At 40.8% G+C, this 21685-nt stretch overlaps 1 protein-coding gene across 2 annotated transcripts in view; it reads right to left on the bottom strand.

Annotated features, from left to right (window-relative positions):
• LOC101155448 (protein turtle homolog A) overlaps positions 1 to 21685 on the bottom strand; it is an 84589-nt gene that overhangs the window by 38346 nt on the left and 24558 nt on the right. For both annotated transcript variants that reach the window (XM_020707826.3, XM_011482007.4), the window contains exons 4-6: positions 9982 to 10128; positions 6437 to 6585; positions 1128 to 1239 (exon numbers count right to left, since the gene is read on the bottom strand). In XM_020707826.3, the coding sequence (XP_020563485.1) occupies positions 1128 to 1239; positions 6437 to 6585; positions 9982 to 10128 (408 nt within the window). The remainder of the gene's footprint in view (positions 1 to 1127; positions 1240 to 6436; positions 6586 to 9981; positions 10129 to 21685) is intronic.

Raw genomic sequence — 21685 nt, 5'->3', positions numbered from 1 at the left:
AATGCTTTGAAAATGGATCAAAAGATGATCGGAGTGGGACTCTATTAAGATGTTTTTGGGGTTGACATTAAGAAGTACATTAAATAAGATTTGTTTTCATTCAACAGAAGTGTATGGATCCGTTATTACATGTGATTACACTTCATGTTCGTAAAGAAACGTTTTTTGGATCTCTAGGGAGCATGTTAAGATATGTTTAGCAAAATCACTGCTTAGGTTTTATTTAGAAAACTTCGAAGACTTCATCAGTAGCAGCATAAGAATTTCAGCAATTCTTGTGCTGGCCAGGACAATAGATGATGGTAGTGGGTCTTTAAAGGGTTGGAGTATAAGAATCTGATGTTTCCATTACATAAGAGTTGTACAACTATCCCATAGTATTAAAATTTGTTTTATTTAACACCTATGTGGATCCCAGTGCAAATACTAAGCAAAACTTAATGAACCCATTGGTGCAGTCTTCTTGCTTTTCTAAGTCAGTGTAATCTATAAGGGAAATTTGTCACAAATCGGCATCCTTTTTCACGATTTAACAAGCCGCAGGAGCCCAGTGAAATGTAACCTAAGAGTAATGAAGATTAGTTACTGTTTCTTTAAGATCATTGCTAGTGTTCCCTCTGTTTCGTCTACTCCTAAAGCCTGAAAATCTGCAGAAAAGCCGGATGAAGACCAGTACATGACAGACAGTTATCACCGTCTGTCACAAAACCCCTGTCTCTGCTCCTTTTTTCCTAAATAATGACACTGTGTAAAATTACATTTTTCTAATAGTATACCCAGACTGCCTTGCTATTGAGTCCTTATTTATACAAATATTTCTTATCTTGCATTCACGCTACTGTACGTCTCTAAAATTGAGCAAAACAGAAAGCTTGAAAGCGATAAGACCGCACTCCAAACTATCAGATGATATCTGGACTCATATTCTGACACTGAAAATATTTAGTAAGTTAAAAGATAAGGTCTGAGTTCAGTTGGAGTTTCTTCCACTTCTCTGTTGCATGATGCAAGGCGGAGAAAGAGACATTTAAATGATGGTGGCTTTAGGTCAATCAGAGACAGGAAGATCACAGGCGGCGTGGAAACAGGCAGGCAGCATCCAGACAGACAGCCAGACAACAGCTGACCTTTGATCTTCACGTTTGTGACGCGAGTCACGTTTCCCTCAGAGTTGGAGGCGTGGCAGGTGTACATCCCCGCTGACTGCGTGCTCACTGCAGGCAGAGATAAGACTCCACCCTGGAAAATTTGATATGACAGATAAAGTGAGGAGAGGGTGAGAGCAAACAATAGAGAGGTTATAAAATAAACTACAAACATCAACAGGAAGGAAGGTATTTTATATACTTACAGAGGAAATATAAAACAATGTTTAATAAAGGTAAGAACTGATTTGCCTCACAACACAATAACCGTTTGAACTCTTTCAGATCTCTGAAAACTTGATTTAGGAGTTGGTGGCTGTTGTTTCCAGGGTCAGAAACACCTCAGGAGTTTTTGTTGATTCTCTTTTCAGATCCTCTCCGAATTATTAGAGTTTCCTGGGTGACATTTGGAAACTGCAGCCTACAGTTTTCTTTAAAGAGTTTTCCTGAGATTAAGATCTAAAGATGGCCAGGTTTCTCCAGAACCCCGTGGAACTTTTCTTAAGGGAGTCCTTTGTTTTTGTAAGTATATTTATGTCTTTTGAAGAACAGAGTTTCTAGTCCAAGATTTGATGGTACATGGCCCAATACATCCCTTTGATGTGGTGAACAGTCTTAAGCATTGACTCCACATCTGTGTTTGATCCAGAAAAGGTGTCTTTTGCAAAGACACTTTTCCAAAGACCTTGATGTTGGTCTCACCACTTTCATCCAGGTCTCACCTGAATCCTTCAGAGGTTCATCGGCAACCTTCATGAGTCTGTAAGTGTGCTTCAGTAGAGGACCTTGTCATTACACATTCACACTGGGCATGTGTCGTGCAATCAAAAAAAGCGCTGAACACGGGTTCTTGAACGAGCTTTTAGCATATGATGTTCATACTGGACTGTTGTTACTCGATACTAGCGCATGCACCTTTGGAAGTGGCTTGGTGCGAAAAGTTGATGCAGATAAGCAGCAAATAATCGTGTATGTTGCCCCAGACCTTTTGTTTCACAGATCTATTTTGATATGTGAAAGACTTAGAATTTCCAGCAGGATACAAATCTAATCTAATTACTAACCTCTCTTTCATGATCGTTTTACAAACAGTTGGTACTTCTATAAATTTAATTGGACGCCATCTATATATGTCACTACCAAATCTGAGGCCATGATTGGTTAAAGTTCAACTGGTTTCAACTTTCAACATGCATTCAGTGGCCACCCATTTTGTACGTGAAGCCCAAAAACAGACTTAAAAAGGTGCGTAGCAACAGAGTTGTAATCGTGGAGGTCCAAAATACGCATATACGCACTATTACACAGACTTTTCATTTGCAGTGGTCGCTTGAACACGTGTTACTGAGGTCGGTGTGAATGTAGCATCAGAGCTGCAGGATGTAAGTCCTTCATGGCGCCTGAGCTGATTCCTCACTGTACTTGTGATCACTGGTAAACAGTTTGTGTAGCTGTCACGAAAAATGTTTTCATTTTGTAAATGTTCTATATGTTCAAATTTTGTGTCTCATTGCTGACCCCTTGTGGTGAACTGAAAAATTGACTGTGCATGCGCTGTCCATGCGTTTGGTCATAAAGAGTCTGATGGGGCAGCATTAGCGTTATAAGAAAGAAAGCAGAGAACAAGCTGGAAGAAGACGGAATATAGCACGGTGCAAAGACTATGAAATGGAAAAGCAACTCCTTAAAATGTGATCAGAGGGCACACGGTAATATTGTTTCAATATATTGTAATTTTGTAAATCTTTATGCATATGTGTATTCTGAAAAGGGTAATTTGTTTTTCTTTAGTTTTTCATGGTGATTCGTTTGGTTACGTGAAAATAAACTACCAAAACATCAGCAGTCGGAGCGTGGCTTTTTCCTGATCATATTAAAGAACTTAAGGAGCAGCTACAGTTTGACTTTTCTTTGTTTACTTGATTATCTATTACAAATTATTGAATCAGTGCCATCTAATCATACTGCTTGCCAATAGTCTGAATCGCATCTTTGCGTATGTCGCAATCTTGCTCCTGACAATCTTGCAGCTCTTTTGTTTTGGTGGAGATGAAATGTCATTGCTTGATTGCTTCAGTGGACCTGGGAGAGTACTCCTAATCTCAGTTTGTTATCAGGCATTTTGCTGATTGATGAGCCATTGAACACTTGTTTCACTAGAATCTATACCTGTTGGTTTTTTGTTTTTTTTTTGTTTTGTTTTTTTGCTGCTCTCCCCATTTAAATAAATCCATACTTAAAATGATTAACTAATAATTTATTTGTGCTCCTGTCCTTGGCCTTGGACCTCATCTCGTGCCCCCAGTTGTTCCATCTAGATCCCAGTTCCATCTGGATGAAGCCCATCTGCTACACTATTCAAATATGTAGTTGTGGAGTTAGATAAGCTAATTCTTCTTCAACAGTCCTGGTACATCACCTGTCCTCTCCTTCATGTGGACATCCTTGAAGTTTCTTGTTTTTTTTTCCTTTCCTTGACCAACTGTGTTGTAATATTGGGCTTTATAATAAAAACTGAATGGAATTTTGTTGTCAGTTCACTAACATCTGAAACTAGTACTTCTCTGCGCTGGTGCAACAAGATCCACAACAAATCTTCTGCATTCCAAAAGTTCAAACCTCAACATGCTGAAACGCAGCAGAAAACATTCTCCCCTTTAATCACGTAGAGCCTCCAACATGAATGGCTGCATTTTGTATTTCCGTCTGGCTCTTGACATTTAGCAACATATTAGGCTTTCTCACTAAAACCCTTTTCCATCATGGCAGCCAAATAGCTTGGATAGGTTCAGGGTCTCTATGGGTTATTCTGGTGGTGCTTTGCAGATTTCCCAAGCTGAATTTTGTAATGAGGTCACTGGCAAAGGTTCAGTTTAATGACTCTTCCATGTGGGGCAGCTCAGTGTGCGATGGTTGGCACTGTCGCTTCAAAACATGAAGGTTTCTGCATCTGTGTGCTGGAACGAGCTGCAAACAAACCACCAAGCTGGGAAGAGCAGGTGCAGAAAGTGTATTTGTGCATTTCTAAATGTGATGTAAAAATCTATGTGTGTCTAAAGAGGACAGCTGGATTGACTAGCCAATGTTGCCATTGATTGTGCAGCATAAATGTCTAAACATTTTTTTTCCAGAACTCATTTACTATTTCAGCTGATCAAACTTACAGCAGGGCAAAAACCTATTTGTCAGTTGCAGATTCTGTAAATTGTCAAATTAAAAAGGCTGAGAGGTCCTTAATGCTCATCATACATACACTTCAACTGTGAGAGACCAAATGTAAAAAAATAATCCAGGAATTCACATTTTTTCACATTTTTTTCAAGAACTGTTTGTGTAAAACCAATCCCACTGTGAACCATAGGGATGGAAGCCTCAATCTTTTGGGGCTGCTTCTCTGCAAAGTGGACAGAACGACTGATCTGTATGAAGGAAAGGATGAATAGAGCCATGTATGGAGAGATTTTGGGTAAAAACCTCCTTCTATCATTGAGGATGAAACGTGGCTGGATTTTGTAGCATGGCAGTGATCCCAAACAAATTACCAGGAAAACAAAAGAGTGGCTATGAGCTCTTGAGAAGACCTTTGATAATGGACCAACATAGTAGCCACAGCGCAAGGTGAAGGCTTACCGATGCTGCATTCATACCCGGTTTGGAAATGTGCGTTTGAGTGACTGCTTCCAAAGAAAAGTCGTTGTAAACGTGCATCTGCTTGTTCCGGGCTTCTGTGTTGAAAACTCTCATGCTCACGCATTGCTACGGATGTTTTAGGGTCCATTTTGCTTCTACATAAAAAAAAACTGGCAGCCATTGAATGTGCGCTGAAGGTCGAACCAGTTGAACTTTGATCAGAGACTCAGATTTGTTTGTGACGTACGGGTAGTATCCTGTTCAAAACACGGAAGTACCAACCAACCGTTTGAAAATTGATCATGGAAGAGAAATAATTATTGCAGTTTGTATCCCACTAGAATTATATGACACCAAGTCTTTCACGTATCGGAATAGAGCGATGAAAGGAAACGGCTGGAGCAAAATTTGCAAGACTTGTACCGCTTCAACATTTTGCGCCAGGGCTCTTCCAACTTTAAGGACATGCACCAGTATCCTGTGTAAATACCACATGCTAAAAGCGTGTTCAGGAATTCACGATAAGCACATTCTTAAACGTGCCACACATAACCGGTGTGTACGTAGACTTATAGAAAACTGACCTCTGTCATTACTAATCAAGTATGGTTGTCTTGGTTACAAAGTTTGAGAGGATCTTTTGTAATGGACCAAAAACCTATTCTCTGCTGCATAAATAAACTCTTTAAAAATTAAAAATGTGATTTCCTGGATTCTTTTTTTACATTCTGTCTTACAGCTAAAGTGGCTCAATGATAAATACTACAGGACACATGTATCTTTTTAAAATGGACAACTGGTAGGATTGGTGACTTCCAGTATCTTTTTTCCCCCACCATAAGTTGAAATACATGAGAATATCTGATAATCTTTATAAACAAGAAGATTGTTGAATTAAATAAATATTTTGTTTAACTATTTGCACAATTTTTTTTAATGTTACAAAATATAAACAAAGTACAGATTTGTGATATTTTATTAACCTGTATTTAAGAGATAAAAAGAGCTGTCTAGCTTGCTTTATTTAGGATAAAAATCTATATTGATAATCTTCATGTGAAAGAAAACGTATTTCTTCATTCCAACTAAATGTATAAACTATCACTAAAAGGCTTGAACGTCTCTCATTGGGTATATCAAGACTTTTTGCATTCAGTAAAATATGTTAGAAGATACAGCTTTAAAACAAATGTCCACCACAGATGGTTTAAATGATCAGGTCTATTCTGATAGAAAATCAACACTAACAGCTTTGAATCGGTTTCACTGCTATTTAATGTAATGATGACCTTAATTGGTGTAAATAAATGTCATTTCTGAGATGCAGTTTCTTTTTTTTTTTCTCCTGTGCTTAGTTGCCTTTTTGTGTCGCTTTCTGTTTCTGTGTGGAGTTTCTGGGATTTAGTTAATGATTGCCACTCAGCTGTTTTTCACCCGTCATTAACTCCCCACAGAACAGATGCTTGCAAAAGCTTTTTCTGTCTCTTTTTGTTCCACTCTTTTGTTTTGTTTTGTGTTTGACCAGCCGCAACAGTACCTTTTATTTCCGGTAATGACAAGATTTAATTTTGATCATCTGCCACTGTCCACTGCTGGCACCTACAACATAATCTAGGCCAAAGCTGTATGTTTCAGTTATATTTTTGTGCACTCACACGTACCTGATAGTGGATGTTTTGAATGACAGTGCCATCCTTCAGCCATGTGATGGTTGGTGTGGGGTTTCCAATAGCAACACAAGAAAAAGAAAGATGAGTTCCAGCCAGTGCCTCCAATACAGGGAGTGGGAATTCTGTAAAGGTGGGTGGACCTGTGAAGAAAAAAGAATATTTAGACATCTGTTTTCATCCCTGCCTTCCGATCAGGCACATTACTTTTCTAAATGTGACAACCTCAATTATACAGAAAAGCAACTTTCTTGGAGATATTAAAGAATAAATGATTGCCGCTCCTGTTTTCCTAACACTACTGTTTGGCCTTGATACAGCAAACTGAGCAAAGTTTAGCAGCATCATAATCTATTACTTTTAAAACTAAAGTGCAAATATCAAATCGAACCTCCTCCGACTCAGATCTCATCAATGGACGTTCTGATCATCTGCAAACCCTCCAGTCACAGGCAAACCACAAAAACTCTGATCCTAAACACATTTCTATAATAGATACAAGTTCATTTCTCTCCCTCTGTAAGTATAAGGTCCTATAAATTGCAATATGTTTGTTATTGAGTTATTTTATCTGTGATTTTGCAGCCTTTGACAGTCTCATATGTTTAGGAAAAGAGCACAGGATAGGTGAAAGAGAATACCTGCAGGGCATGCTACAGCAGGCCTCAAGTACACAGTCAGAGCCCATTATCATCCTCATCTCTAACCTGACGCCTGGCTTTGATCTGCAGCCTGCTGCAGGTTTCTTCTGTACATTTGTGTGTGGAGTCATGGCAGAGGCTTTACAAACTACAGATAAACTTCAAAGCTGTGAAAATAATGATGCATATTTCATATCAGAGTTTAATATTTAAACCTATCAACAAGTGTGATAATAAATCAACGGCAGGCAGCCATTATTCCTTACAAAATCTGTTCTGATAGTCAGCAGTTCTTACGTTTCTCCATATTACCCAATCCATTTGAAAAGTTTACTCAGTTTGAAAAAGTTTTAAGGATGTTTTTGAAGTTTAAAGACTTCTTTATAGTATATGTCAAAGCATAGCTTTGCACAACAAATGAAATATGAGATGACTTAAAGTTATGGTGAAAGTCTCCATAAAGAGCAGAATGCTCTTAATGAGGCTGATAAAACACTTCATGGATAGTTGTTGTCTTTTATTTCAAATGAGCTACAGTTGTGTGTTTTGTAAAGTAGAAAACTGGCATCAACCGTGAGAACTTCTGAAGAGCAGCAGAAGGATGGCTCCAATTAACTGATGTCTTTTCTCAAAATATTTCCACTTAAATCCTCACACTCAAGCCACTGTCAGTCATTCCAGGAGAGTAAAAAGCTGGAGGTAAAATGATAATTTTAGGATAAACACATCTTGTCTCCAAGTTGGTATCCTCATGGCGCCAAAGAGATGGATGCGAAAAGCAGCAGAAGTGCAGCAAAGAGTGTCAAAATAAACCAATCTGGAAAAGTTTCAGTTTTATTTATCTGCCAACTGAGACAAATCCCACCGGATTACTGTTGTATGGGCTGTGAATGGCTTTGTTTCTGAGAGGCCAATGAATGTGCAAAGCTATGTTCACAGTTGCCTCTGCAATGCGCGTTCAAGCAACCACTTCTAATGAAGTCTATGGTAACACACGTAGATGTGCCATTTAGGCTTCTGTGTTCAAAACTCGATCGTTCAAGCACATTAGCTACTCCGTTACAGTTGGAGCCCTATTGCTCCAGCTGTAGGGGCATTTGAAGCTGTACTGGTGTCCAAAAGTCACTTTTTGGGGAGGAGCCGTAGGGTCTTAGGGCTGGCTATCCCTACACTGGTAGGGTGATCTGCTGATATTGCATGACTTTTTAAAGTTATAAAGCCAATGTTGTTATGCATTTTAGAGCACTGGCAGCTATGCTAAGTAGATGTAAACTAGATGACCTGTAACTATTGGTGACATCATCAAACGGCAGTAATGTCCAAATTTGAAGACACTATTCTTTCTATATCTCTACACTTGTGGGGGGCAGATGTAGGGATAGGGAGAAGCTGCGGGGGTAGGTAAGCAATTCGGATTCAGCCAAAGTACTAAGCATATTGAAAGTTAAACCCGGTCAAACTTTGACCAATCAGGGACTCGGATTTGAGAAGTGCCAACCATTTGAATATTAATCATGAAGGAGAAATAAATTTGTGCCCGAACGGAACTATACGACACCAAGTCTTTCATACACACGGTTTCACGTATTCGCAGATTTGTTTTTCAGTCACATGACTCCTCCAGTTTACCTTAGGGTGAAGAATATTTTACAGCGAGCAGGAGGTGGTTTCACCGGTTCCTGAATCGCTATGACCAAAGTTTGTGCCTCTGCATGGAGAAATGCCATCAGCTGACTCAGAAACAGCCAGAAATATCCTGAAATGCTAAGGAAGATAATCACGGAGAATAATTATCATCCGTATGAATGAATGATGGATGAAATCGCGTCTCCTGGGAGAAAATGCCATCTCGGAAGCACGGGGCTCCTGCTTTTAAGGCACAAAAAGAACGAGTGACACTCATAATGTGTGTTATAAAGTACGTTAGGTCTAATGCTCTGAAGAACAAAAAAAACTGCATTGAGCGATATTTATTAAATATTTAAATAAATGTTGCATAAAGCATCAGAAGGGTTTTTGATGAGTAAGGATGGTGACAGACATTCTTTGGCCGCAGGGTGGGGGGAGGGGTTCTCCGTATTTACGGATTCTGCCTATTCCCGGATGTCTGTAGTCCCTAACCTCTGCGAATAAAGGGGGAATACTGTATAGGAATAGAGCTGTCAAGTAAAAAGTCTGGAGTAAGATTCGCGAGATTTGCAGAGTCTCAACATTTCGTACCAAGCCTCTTTCAACTGTAGGTGGCTGAGATGCGTAGCATTGGGCAGCGAGTAGCAACAGTCCAATGTGAACACTGTATACTAAAAGATACTTAAGCTGTGTAGATACTACGCATGTGACGCGTGTTCAAGAACGCACTGAGCGCAAGTTCTAGAACACGCGTCACATGCCTAGTATCTACACAGCTTCAGTATCAACAGCAGACCATCGAGCCAGATTTATGCCAGTTAATTCCCACAGTCCAGTTTTCTTCAAACGGAACCCAGTTCTGTGTGTTGGCAGAGGGTTCTGGTTTAACAGAATTCTGCTTTATCTAAGCTGGATCTATAATATCAGCGATCAGAAAAACACTGTACAGAGCGAATCTCAACAAACATTTGGCTTCAGTTCTTTCTTATTTTTTCTCAGTCAAAGTTTCGAAACAGCTGCTGGCTACAAAAAAGCACTGAGCTTTAATAACCAGCCAAAGGCGTGTTAGCTCTGGTAATATGTAGCAGAATCAATGCGGAAAAATAAAGTAATTTATCATAACTTTTGTGTTTGACTGACAAAATTGGTGAAAACAATTGTGTGGACCAAAGGTGCAGCCCACTTGTTTATGGCTGGATTGATCTTTCTTTTTGTGCTGCTCACCATAGTCTGCTTTGAAAAATCACAGCTCTGTAAGGAGAACCTCACCAGACACAGAGAGCAGAGTCCACGAGCTGTTCCGCAGCTCATCTGAGGGCCTGTCCAGTAAGAGGACCCGACAGTCGTACCATCCCTGGTCATCAAGTTGCAGGCGCTCCAGCCGCAGGGAGGCGTTCTTCCCCAGAGACACTCGCCCTGCAGGCACACAGTGCATGTGAAAAAAGGAGCGGGCAAGCTACACAAAGACTATAAAAGAGGTAAAATACTGAGAAAACTGATTTATCATGTCATTTTGCAGCTACTGTGGGTTTTGGTGTGATGCTCGACTGGGAAGAAAATGTTTAATATCATCAAATGTTGCTTGAAAATATCATCGTATGCTCAAAGACACTGACAAAACAACACACTCATGTGCACGCAGAGTTTGAAATCTGATCTCCTGGTTGCCAGGTGACCGTTCCCTCAAGCCTCTGTTGCTTTGCCACATCAGCCCTTTATTTCTTTCCACTCTGCAGCCTACAACTGCCAATCTAGCTTTTAAACTTTAACAAAAACACACTGGTTCAGCCCCTCAGCAGCATGCACTGGCATTAAAAAACAGATACAAGTGAGCAGCAAAGTACACTTTAGCTCAGTATGCCTCAGTTTGGAACAGTATAACTCAGTATAGCCCAATATTTCATCACATTGTATGGCCCACTAAAGCTCAGTATGGCTCATATGATGGAGTTTGACTTATTACAGCTCAGTTTAGCTCTGTTTTGCTATTATAGCCCAGTATGGTCCGGTATAGGTCAACATAGCTCAGTATGGATGAGTACTCAATATGGTCTAGTATATGCCTGTAAGGCCCAGAATAGCAAAGTATAGTTAGGGCCAGTATAACTTAGCATGGTCCCAGTTTGGCTCACTAGCGCCCAGTATAAGTCAGTAGGGACCAGTGTAGCACAGTGTAGTTCTGTGTGGCCCAGTATGAGTTAGAATGACTGTGCTACAGTCGGAATAGTCTACAGTCTGGTTTTCAACATCACAGATGGACAGTACCCATCACAGTGGGTATGCTGGCAGTGATAACGCAAAGCATTTACGTTCTGAGCTGCTAAAGTTAACTAAATCCACAGAGTGCGAGGAGTGTGGGGTTAATGTGAAGCAAAACACATGGCAGAATACACTCAGGGGATTAGCACATTTGAAAATCCCAACCATTGACCCCCAGAAGGTCTTTTACTTTTTTGCGCTTCTTGCATTAGTGTGGTGCAGGTCACTGCAGCACCTTGGAGTTCAGGTTGTGCTGAGGCAGGGAAGCTGCATGAATGGATCCGTCATCAGATAAAAGGGGTGGGGGTGGGGTGGAGGCATGAGGGTGACCACATGGCGCAACTGCTGCTTTTAAAAAAGTGCATTATTGCAAGTGATTTAAGTGCAAGCTAAATTGAGCGAGAGGTGAAATTCAGAGCAGCTGTGCTGTTCTGCAGTACAAAATGGATCTGCTTTACATGAAAGCCTGTAGAACTGATGGACACACACTGGGGGGGGGGGGGGGGGGGGACTAATCACCATGTAAAGCAAAGAAAATTAGAAACTGCATTACCATATATTAACATTTATGTTTTATACCAAATTCCCAGTGAATATGAGTGGAATTTTCCCCACAACAAAACTAAAGCTGACGCAAAATTTGTTTTACATTATTGGTAAAGCCAATGTGAAAAGAGTACAGAACAACTATCTATGACTAGTTGTTTGTATCATTTCCATCCCCTAAAAGAAGGGAAAATATAATCTGTGAATGGATGAAATGCAAGGTTTAAGGAGCCGTCACTGCAGATATGTCATAACTTAAGAGGAATAAGGTACGTTGATGCAAATATATAAATAGTTGAAGGCCACATTTAGATGATCTCAGGCTGGCTGCACCTTTGAAAAGGACACATCTAGCAAATGAAAGACTCTGTAATGTTTAACCAGCAGCTGTGTAGCTGATTTGTTTTTTATGTTATGTCACATTCTGACAGTCTAGTATGAGGTACTGTGAGCAGCCAGCACATTGGTTTTTGTTAGTCTATATTTCCTGTGAAAAAAAAAACTATTTTGGAGGTGCCCCCATCCCCTCAAAAAGTCTCTTCTGATTTATCAGCTGCAGTGAACCAAGGACACACCACTCCATTTTGTAAATGATTCTTAAATTAGACAAAAAAAAGTAGGTAAAACATTTCTGATGAAGTATTGCGCTCATGCCTCTGGTAAAGGACAGGTCATGAACTTCTTTAAATTGTTTTCTATATAAAAGGTGATTTTTAAGCTCAGATGAAAAACAGACTTTTTTTGTTTTTTCCTAGACAAGAACAAACACAAGATAGGATCCATGCAAACGTTCCTCAGCAGGTTTCCAAACATGAGCTCAGGGAATTCCAGCTCGGAACTGTGAAAGGATGCCTGCCACCTGTGCAACAAATCCAGTCGTGAAATTTCCTGGCTCCTAAATATTCCACAGTCAACTGTCAGCTCTTTCATAACAAAATAAAAGAGTTTGAATCAACAGTTACTCAGCCACAAAGTGATAGGCCACGTAAACTGACTGAGAGGGGTCAGCGGATGCTGAAGCGCAAAGTGCAAAGAGGTTGCTGACTTTCTGCACAGTCAATTGCTACAGAGCTCCAAACTTCAAGTGACCTTCAGATTAGCCCAAGTACAATACACAGACACTTAGAATGGGCTTCCATTGCCGAGCAGCTGCATCCAAGCCACCCATCACCAAGCACAATGCAAAGCGTTGAATGAAGTGGTGTAAAGCACGCACCCGCTGGCCTCTAGAGCATTGGAGACGACTTCTCTGGAGAGATGAATCACGCTTTTCCATCTGGCAATCTGATGGACAAGTCAGTCTGGGTTTGGAGGTTCATTTTGGACTGCACTGTGCCGAGTATGAAATTTGGTGGAGGAGGAATTATGGTGTGGGGTTGTTTTTCAGGGCCTGGGCTTGGCCCCTTAGTTCCAGTGAAAGGAACTCTGAATGCAAAACCTTTTGGACAATTGTATGCTTCCAACCTAGTGGGAACAGTTTGGAGCGGGCCACTTCCTCTTCCAACATGACTGTGCACCAGTGACCAAAGCAAGGTCCATAAAGACATGGATGACAAAGTCTGGTGTGGATGTACTTGACTGGCCTACACAGAGTCCTGACCTGGCCTGCAACACCCGTATGGGTCAACCCCCCATCTGAATTCAGCTTTAAATGTCCTAGAATAGGGCTTCAAATTGCTGACAAAGTCTACAAGGATTCTGCTTCTGGACCCTAAAACTGAGTTCACACTAAGGTGACACAGACACTTAGAGATGCGTTCAGTGCTGTGAGGAAAAATTATTCCCCACAAATGGTGAATTAGGAGTGAAATCCCATTATCTTTAAAGAGAGAAACAAATCATAGAAGAAATTTTAATCAGTTTTCTGAAGCCTTAGGACCTTCACTGGATTTTACTTGTATCATATTATACTATGGTGAGTTTCTTGCTATTACTCTTTGACCTTATTTTTTCGTTTGTTTGGAAATCGGCTTGTTTTTACATCCACATTTCTCATCAGTTCAAGTTTGAGGTCCTGTCCTGTGCAGAGCTAAAATGGAAACGCTGCTGGCAAGAACATTTAGAAAGCAAAGTTATCAGCTTTGCTCATTTTTATTCAGATTGAAAGATCCACCAAAGTTATTGATTTGCTTTCTTCTGAAATGAATGTATAACGTTGTTGGTAGATTAAGCTTTCAAATTAAACTACAAAAAATAAGGAAAAAGCTCAGGAGAAGATCGTCTAAAAGGGGTCTTGTTTGGTTTGACAAGGGTCTGTATAAAAAATTATTTAAATTCAATACTATTTTGTGCAACACAGACATTTATGTCCCTGAAAATGTGATAGTCACGGGCAGCACGCCCACATCGTTTCCAAGGCATGTCGTCAGCTCTTGGCGGCAGTGGGGAGGTTTCTGTTGGAGGCAGGAGCAGATAAGGATGCACTCTTCATGCCTTCTGGCTTTATTGAGCTCAACTGTGAGCCGGTTGGAAATGTGGTGCTGTGTGGCTCCACACTGCTGTAGCTAACAGGACTTATCCCTTGTGCATGCTCTCATGTTTGTGCACATGAGAAAGGAAGCACAACATCCATTTATGCAACTCCTGCACACTGACTAATTATGATAGGGTTAAACAGAAAACACATGCAAACCGTGCATTTATACAGACTGATGGCTGCTCAGGGACTTTCTATCCTGGGCGTGGAGGAGACATTAATCCTTTGATCTTTTTGCTCTATAACAACAAATACTTTAAAGCCCCTGTTAGCTCCTAACAGTCTCAAGGGAGCATTGAGAAGAAAATGAAATGCACAGTCATGTGGAAAAGAATGGACTTTTTCTTACAGGGTTTTCTGTATCAAGAGAAAAAAGAGAAATCATCCCAACAGCACATAAGCACACATCAGTCTAAATCAAGGGTCTGCAACCTTTAAAGACCCACTCCAATGAAAATTGTTTTTGGTGTTTTTAACATGATCTAAAAGCATTTTTTTTATGATGGAGGATGGTTGAGATCTGAGTATTTCTTCAAATCGTGATGGATCAGAAGCAGACAAAAACTCGTAGTTTGAAAGAGCTCTCAGCTGTGACGCAACAACTGAAATGGGCGAGCCAAAGTTTCACTGCTCGCTCCATTCTGATCGATCCATGTACGTCTTCCTTTTCCTCATCCAAACTGGTATTTGGGTCGAAACCTTATGACGAGATAGCGCCAATATTGGTCGCCATTTTTGTTGCTCCGCTAATGTTAGTATGGGGTTGTGAGGGGTTGTAGTCTAGCGGGATAGAGTGTAAACAAAAGGGATGATGGGATATCAGCGCAAGCTTACTTCTGTGTTAACAATCCTGCCCACAATTTTGATGAACTCCTGCCGCTCTGCAGAAATGATGTCAAAGAAAATGACAAAGGTTTTTTGATTTGAGCTAAAATATGATTGGAATGGGACTTTAACACCTTAAGAGCCATTCAGATTGATTTCGTAAGGGTTAATGGCCGACGAAGTGTGCGGTCATTACTTTTTAACGCACGCCGTGGAAGCCTGAACCATCCGACGCACACTTCAAAGGCCATTAACCCCCTTATACCATGGTCACTTACAAAGGCAATACATATTAACCAGGTTTTAGTCCTTAGTTCTTTTTTTTTTCCGATTTGGATTGCTTTTTTTATAGTCCGCGTCGCGCAGCACCACCGCTGCAGTCAAGTTTCGGCGATATATATATATGCTGATCGTCCCGATGGCTTGAATAAAGCATCAATTCAGAGAGAAAGTTCACCTCTTACCGCTTGTTTTTGTCCAAATGATGAAGCAAAAGGTTGTTTTAAAGAAGTGATACAAAACATTTAAGCTAGCTGACCGAACTTCTTTTTTCACCGTGCGGTTATCAGGTTTTAATGCATACCCACCAGCCAATCAGAATCGAGTATTCAACCGGACCATGGTATAATTACTGATAACCCATACGCTCCAGAAACATAAAACTTAAACATGAAGAAAAAGTATAGCTTTTTAAAAAAATATTATGTTTAAAACTTTTGACAGCGGTTCACAAGAGTTCCTTTCAAAATAAAAGACATCCTGCAACAAATGGGATCATCACAAACTAAGGTTGTGTCTGAATTCCTTCACTACTTTGTGCACTTTATAGTGTGTTGCCATTTTTTAGAGATGTAAGCATCTATAATTCCAAAATTGAGTGCCCAGGGGCCTCATTTATAAACGTTGCGTATGCACAAAAGAAGGCGTACGCCACTCTCTACGCAATAATTGAGATTTATAAAAAGCAAACTTGACGGGAAAATGTGCGGTCCTTCACGCAAGCTCTGACCCAGGCGTACGCACAAAAACGGGTGAAATGAGAAACGGCGACACCGTCGGCAGATGGAAGAAACACGTGAAAGTGAAAATGACAATCCTGCCTCTCATAAATAACATGAAGACTTCACAAAGCAAGTCTTACAATTAACAGCCTACACGAAGACCCGTTTGATCGATCAGCAGTGAAACAAACAAAAAAATCAAACGACAATTACAACAGAAATTCAAATGAACACTTATTTGCAGAAAGAAAAGTGAAATATGTTCTGCAATATTGGCATATTGTGCAATTCATCCTCATAAATAATATAGTTAACAGAACGAAATAATGTACAAAACTGATATTCTCATCAATGTGTCCGTCTGGCGGAGCAGACATAGGTGCAATTAGACAGACAGACAGACGGACATATTAATTGTCCACTGGGGATAGTTGTTTTCATAGTAAAACATTTCTTCATAAGCTACGGAATTATGGTATTCATGCATATGCCTTTAGTTTGTTTTATTTTTGATAAAACGATGTATGGCATATGTCTCAACCATTCAGAAAGCAACAAGAAATTACATTTGCGCAGAACAATTTCCCATTTCCACGTCGATTATTACCGATATCTGTAGCTTGTCAGACGCAATTAAATGGAGGGAAATAAAATGCCCCATCACAATGCGTAATGACGCTCAATGGCTGATCTTGCGCTCTTAGAAGATGTGGCAAAAGGAAGAATTCGGAGTGAACGCATCTTTAGACAGCAAGAAGACTTGTTGGCAAACGAGGACGAGTGGATTATGAGTCGGTTCCGACTTCCTCGAGCCGTCCTCTTGGACCTCTGCGGGCTTTTGGGGGGGGTGTCACCCGGTGCATCTGGTGCGTCGGTGTTCCCCCTGCGCCTCAGTCACCACTCCACTTAAGGGATTCCCCAATTATTGCCGCCAATAATATTATATTAATAATTTTTTTTTTTTGCTGACATTTATAAAGTTGTATTTTCATATTGGGATCTTTTGTATCAGGACTTGCTGGTTTGGTCTGGGGCACACCACTTGATGGGTTGTTGGTGCATTATGGGTAGTAGGGAGCGTTGCGGAGTGATCCATACTACTGTATGCTTTAGCTGTTTGTCACTGAGTTTAATGTCTGACTTATATGATTGTTTTGTTTTGCTTGATGCACTTTGAAGTTAAAAAAGTATGTTACTTCTTAAAATTAAAAAACATTTGTATTTTTCTTTGACCTAAGAGCCACAATAGCGGGATAAAAGAGCCACATGTGGCTCTGGAGCCTCAGGTTCCAGACCCCTGGCATAAGGCAACTCTAATCTTTGTTGCTATAAAATGTTGTCAAGCACTTCTTCACGCAGCTGCTTGAAGTCACGGAAGTTTGCATAAATTTGTTTGTGCCAAACCAAATGAAGAGTTCTTGGACTTCAACTGATACGCACCGTCCTGCATCAAACGAACTAAGGAGCAAGGGAAATGAGCCTGAGACGACCAAATCACTCGGATAACTCGCATTAGCATCCCAGCACCTGAACAACAGTTGGGAGTCTGGTTCTGAAGATGAGACACCTGAGAGCCCGCTTTAGCCTGGGGGGTGAAATACACACCGCTCCTTTCAACTCTGCGAGTCTTAGTTTCCCATCTTGCACCTGTTACTAACACAGCAACCTGTGAGGAAGCCTGAGCTCAAAGCCTCTTTTTCAGACCTGCTGTTTGGCTGAAGAACTAGCTTCCACTCCCAGCAGGAGAGACAAGTCATTAGCATACCTGCCTAAAGAAACACAAGCTTTCCTCAGCGCACTGCTGAACGGCTGAGAGGAAGAGGGGGGAAAGTAATTCAAGGCTTCCAGCACAAGTAAATATTAGGGTCCTGACTGAATTTATATGGTCGTGCATAGTTTCAATACATCATGAGGTGTTGCATCAATGCAGGGAATTGTCTTCTGAGTCAGCAACAAAAGCCTGCTCTCTTTTTATGAGCCTGGGCAGGAATTAAAGTCTGCCCTGCCCTCACCTTCAACAATTCATCAGCTAGGATTGGCAGTGAATTTATTGCTATGTAAATGTCAGTATCACATTCTGTGGTCAGGTTGGGCAGGGAGTGGCAGAACAGCCAGATGTAAAAAGGCTTTGACCTGGAGGAAAAGCAGGTCCAGATCCTTTGACAAACAAGCTTAAAAGCAGATTACCGCTCACGACGGCATCGGCCATGAACACCATGCCAAATAGGAGAATACATTGTGCAAATAAAGTATAATGACATGCTAAGGATTATGTGGGGAAAATGTATCATGAAAATATAACAGTTTCTGAGAATGATGCAGTAAAATAGAAATACATTTCTGTAGTTGCTTGAAATGACCTTTTGAACTTCAGAGGTTTTAGAACAGTTACTTTTGAAGGGCCAATGGATTACCTTAAATTATTTTTAACATTTGTGAAAAATGCAAATTAAAACAAAATCTATATCCTTTTTAATTATTGCTACTGAATGAGGATGTAACGAATAATCGATGAATTGATTAATCAATTTCTATTCCTACGATCCAACCAAATTGATTTGTCTGAGGCAGAATCGAATCAAATCAACCTATTAAAAAATCATTTCAAAATTAGATAAATTGATATTTGAATCAATAGTGGAAAATACCACTTGGACTGAGACTTGTTAGTTTTTTATTTATTTATTTTTTTACTTTTATTTTACCTTCATTATTGTTATTTGTATTTATTTGTTTCTTTTAACTTATTTTAGGAAAAAAAGACCAAGTGCCATTGCATTGGACAACACAAATGTTATGGCAGCAAAAAATGATCAAGCCATCATTTTGGTCCAACGTGTGGAAACACTTTGAATTAGCAAAGTCATGTGACCAGTCAGTGTGCTAGAATGTTCTAATAATGTTCCCTTTGGATTATTTTGTGAACTTAAGGAAACTAAAGTGTGAATGGATTTGACATTAATTCTTGTTTTTTTGTTCATATTGTTGTTCATATTGTTCAATTTACATTTGATTATCTTGCAAGAAATACAAGGAATTTGGAAAACTTCACATGCACTGTTCAGTACCAGGTGTTTATCTCTGAGTCACACTGGTTGAAGTTTTGCCTAAAGGTGTCTTAAATCCATTTTAGGTAAGTGAATCAGATCGCTCAAAATGAGCCTAAATCGAGAATGTATTAAATTGGCAATCACAAATACCAAATTGAATTGTCAAATGAATCTTTAGATGTTATGATGTTTTAATTATTTGGGTAATTTTAATCTTTATCCTTTGATGTTTGCACTGTTAAAAACCTTGCATTAAGTTGACAATTGTTCATTCCTTGCTGACTTTTTAACTCATCAACTTCAAGTCTCACTCCGATCATCTTTTGATCTATTTCCAAAGTGTTCCTAGTGGTCTTTTAGTTCTAATTATATCACTTTTAGACAAAATAAAAAAAGTACTGTCCATTTCTAAAACATAGTTTCTGCAGAGTGGCAGGAGTTCATTAGAAATTTGCCGCTAAGTTGTGGGCGGAGCTGTTGGTGCGCAGTAAGCCCACCCCTACGTCCCATCATCCATCCCACTGGTCAACAAACATTTTAAACAAAAACATTATTTTCATCAAAGTGGGCGTCTCATTTAGAAAATCACCAATATCTTAACTCTGTTTTTAAGAAGCTAATATCCAGAATAACACATGATCATGTAAACATGCCCTTGTGATTATCCTCTCCTGAATAAGGTAACATTCCACACTAGTATATAAAATACAAGACAGGTGGGATGTGCTTATATTTCAGCATGGAAGCAACCAATTTGAAATCACACTGAGCATTTAAAGTCAAAGTCAAAGGCAGCTTTATTGTCAATTTTTCACATATGCATCACATACAATGAATCGAAATTCCGTTTCTTACTCTCTCATGCCTCTCCAAGAGAAAAAAAATTAAATAAAATAAAAATAAATAAATAAAAAGCAAAGACAAGAAAGACAATTTACAATATTAGCCAATAAAGTGCGAGTGCACTTTAGGCAATATCTCAAGGCACCGGGGGGGTTCGTTTGAGCACTGTTCATGGGGGGAGATGGGTGGTGGGTAGGCGGAGAGGGGAGAGGGTGTTTAGCATCCTGTTGGCCTGGTGTGTAAAGCTGTTTCTGAGTCTGGTGGTGCGGGAGCGGACGCTCCTGTACCTCCTCCTCGAGGGCAGAAGGCTGAACAGGTCGTGTGCAGGGTGGTGTGCATCCTTGATTATTGTTAGTGCTTTGCGGGTGAGGGGGGTGATGTATAAGTCCTGCAGGGAGGGGACTGGTGTTCCAATGATTCTCCTGGCTGTGTTGACTATGCGCTCTGCAGGGCTCTCCTGTTGCTGTGTGTGCAGCTACCACCCCACACAGTGATGCAGCTGGAGAGGATGCTCTCAGTGGTTCCTCTGTAGAATGTGGTCATGATGGCTTGTGAAGCACCTGATCCTTTTAATTTCCGCAAGAAGTAGAGACGTTGCTGACCTTTCTATGCCAATGATGTGGTGTTGGCGGTCCAGGAGAAGTCCTCATTGATGTGTACCCCCAGGAATTTTGTGCTGATCACTCTCTCCACAGCAATACCTTCAATGATCAGTGGCAGGTGTTGAGTGTGGCCCCTCTGGAAGAGACAACAATCTCCTTTGTCTTGCTGACATTTAGCAGGAGGTTATTATCTCTGCACCATTTTGTCAGCAGATGTACCTCTTTCCTGTAGTTGGTCTGATCGTCCTTGGTGATGAGACCCACCTGAGTTGTGTCGTTTGCAAATTTCGCAAGGTGGTTGGTGCTGTGGGTTGTTGTGCAGTCATGTGTCAGCAGGGTGAAGAGTAGCGGACTAAGCACACTGACTTGGGGTGCCCCGGTGTTGAGAATGATTGTATTTGAGGTGTTGTTGCTGGCACGTACTGTTTGTGGTCTTCGGCTGAGGAAGTCCAGCAGCCAGTTGCAGATGGGGGTGTAAACACCCAGCTTGTCCAGTTAGCAAAAGAGTTGCTGTGGTATTATTGTGTTAAATGCAGAGCTGAAGAGCAGAACAGATGGCGTCCTCTGTCGATCGTTTGTGTCGGTATGGAAACTGAAAGGGGTCAGGATGGGGGGAAGGGTGGATTTTATCTGACATGACTGGCCTTTCAAGCACTTCATGATGATGGGCTAAGTGCTATGGGGTCATTGTCATTGAAGCAGGATGGTGATGGTTTCTTTGGCACAGGTATGGTGGTGGTAGCCCTTGAAGCATGATGTGACGATCTCTTGCTCCAAGTAGATGTTAAAGATGTCTGTAAAGACATCCTTTGGCTCTTCTCCGCAGTCCTTCACCACACGGCCTGGGATATCGTCTGGACCCGCAGCTTTCCGTGGGTTGATGGTGGAGAGTGTCCTCTTCACACTGGCAGTTGTCAGGTGCAAAGTTTGGTCGTGGGGGGAGGGGGGCGTTTTCTGTGGGTGTGTGCTATTTAGTCCTTCAAAGCGTGAAAAGAAGCTGTTCAGGTTGTTGAGAAGGGGGGTGTTGTTCTCACAGCTCTGTGGTGCAGGCTTGTAGTCTGTGATGGCCTGGATGCCCTGCCACAGGCTCCGTGCATCTCTGCTGTCGTTGAAGTGAGAAGATACCTTGTGCATGTAATCCATTTTTGCTTTCCTGATGCCCCGGGAAAGGTTGGCTCTTGCTGTTATAGGCCAGCTTCATCCCCTGCTCTGAAGGCATTGTCTTTGGCCCTCAACAGCCCCTTGACTTCCCCTGTCAGCCATAGCTTCTGGTTGGCTCGAATGATGATGTTTTTTGTGTGTCACATCATCAGTGCACTTTATGATGTAGGAGTTTACTGTGTTTGTGTACTCCTCGATGTCTGTGAGGTT

The sequence above is a fragment of the Oryzias latipes genome, chromosome 12, assembly GCF_053564925.1.
Source record: "Oryzias latipes strain Hd-rR chromosome 12, Olatipes_Hd-rR_3.1".
Lineage (NCBI taxonomy): Eukaryota > Metazoa > Chordata > Actinopteri > Beloniformes > Adrianichthyidae > Oryzias > Oryzias latipes.
The sequence above is the reverse complement of the archived record's forward strand: the minus strand, read 5'-3'. Positions and strand labels throughout refer to the sequence as shown.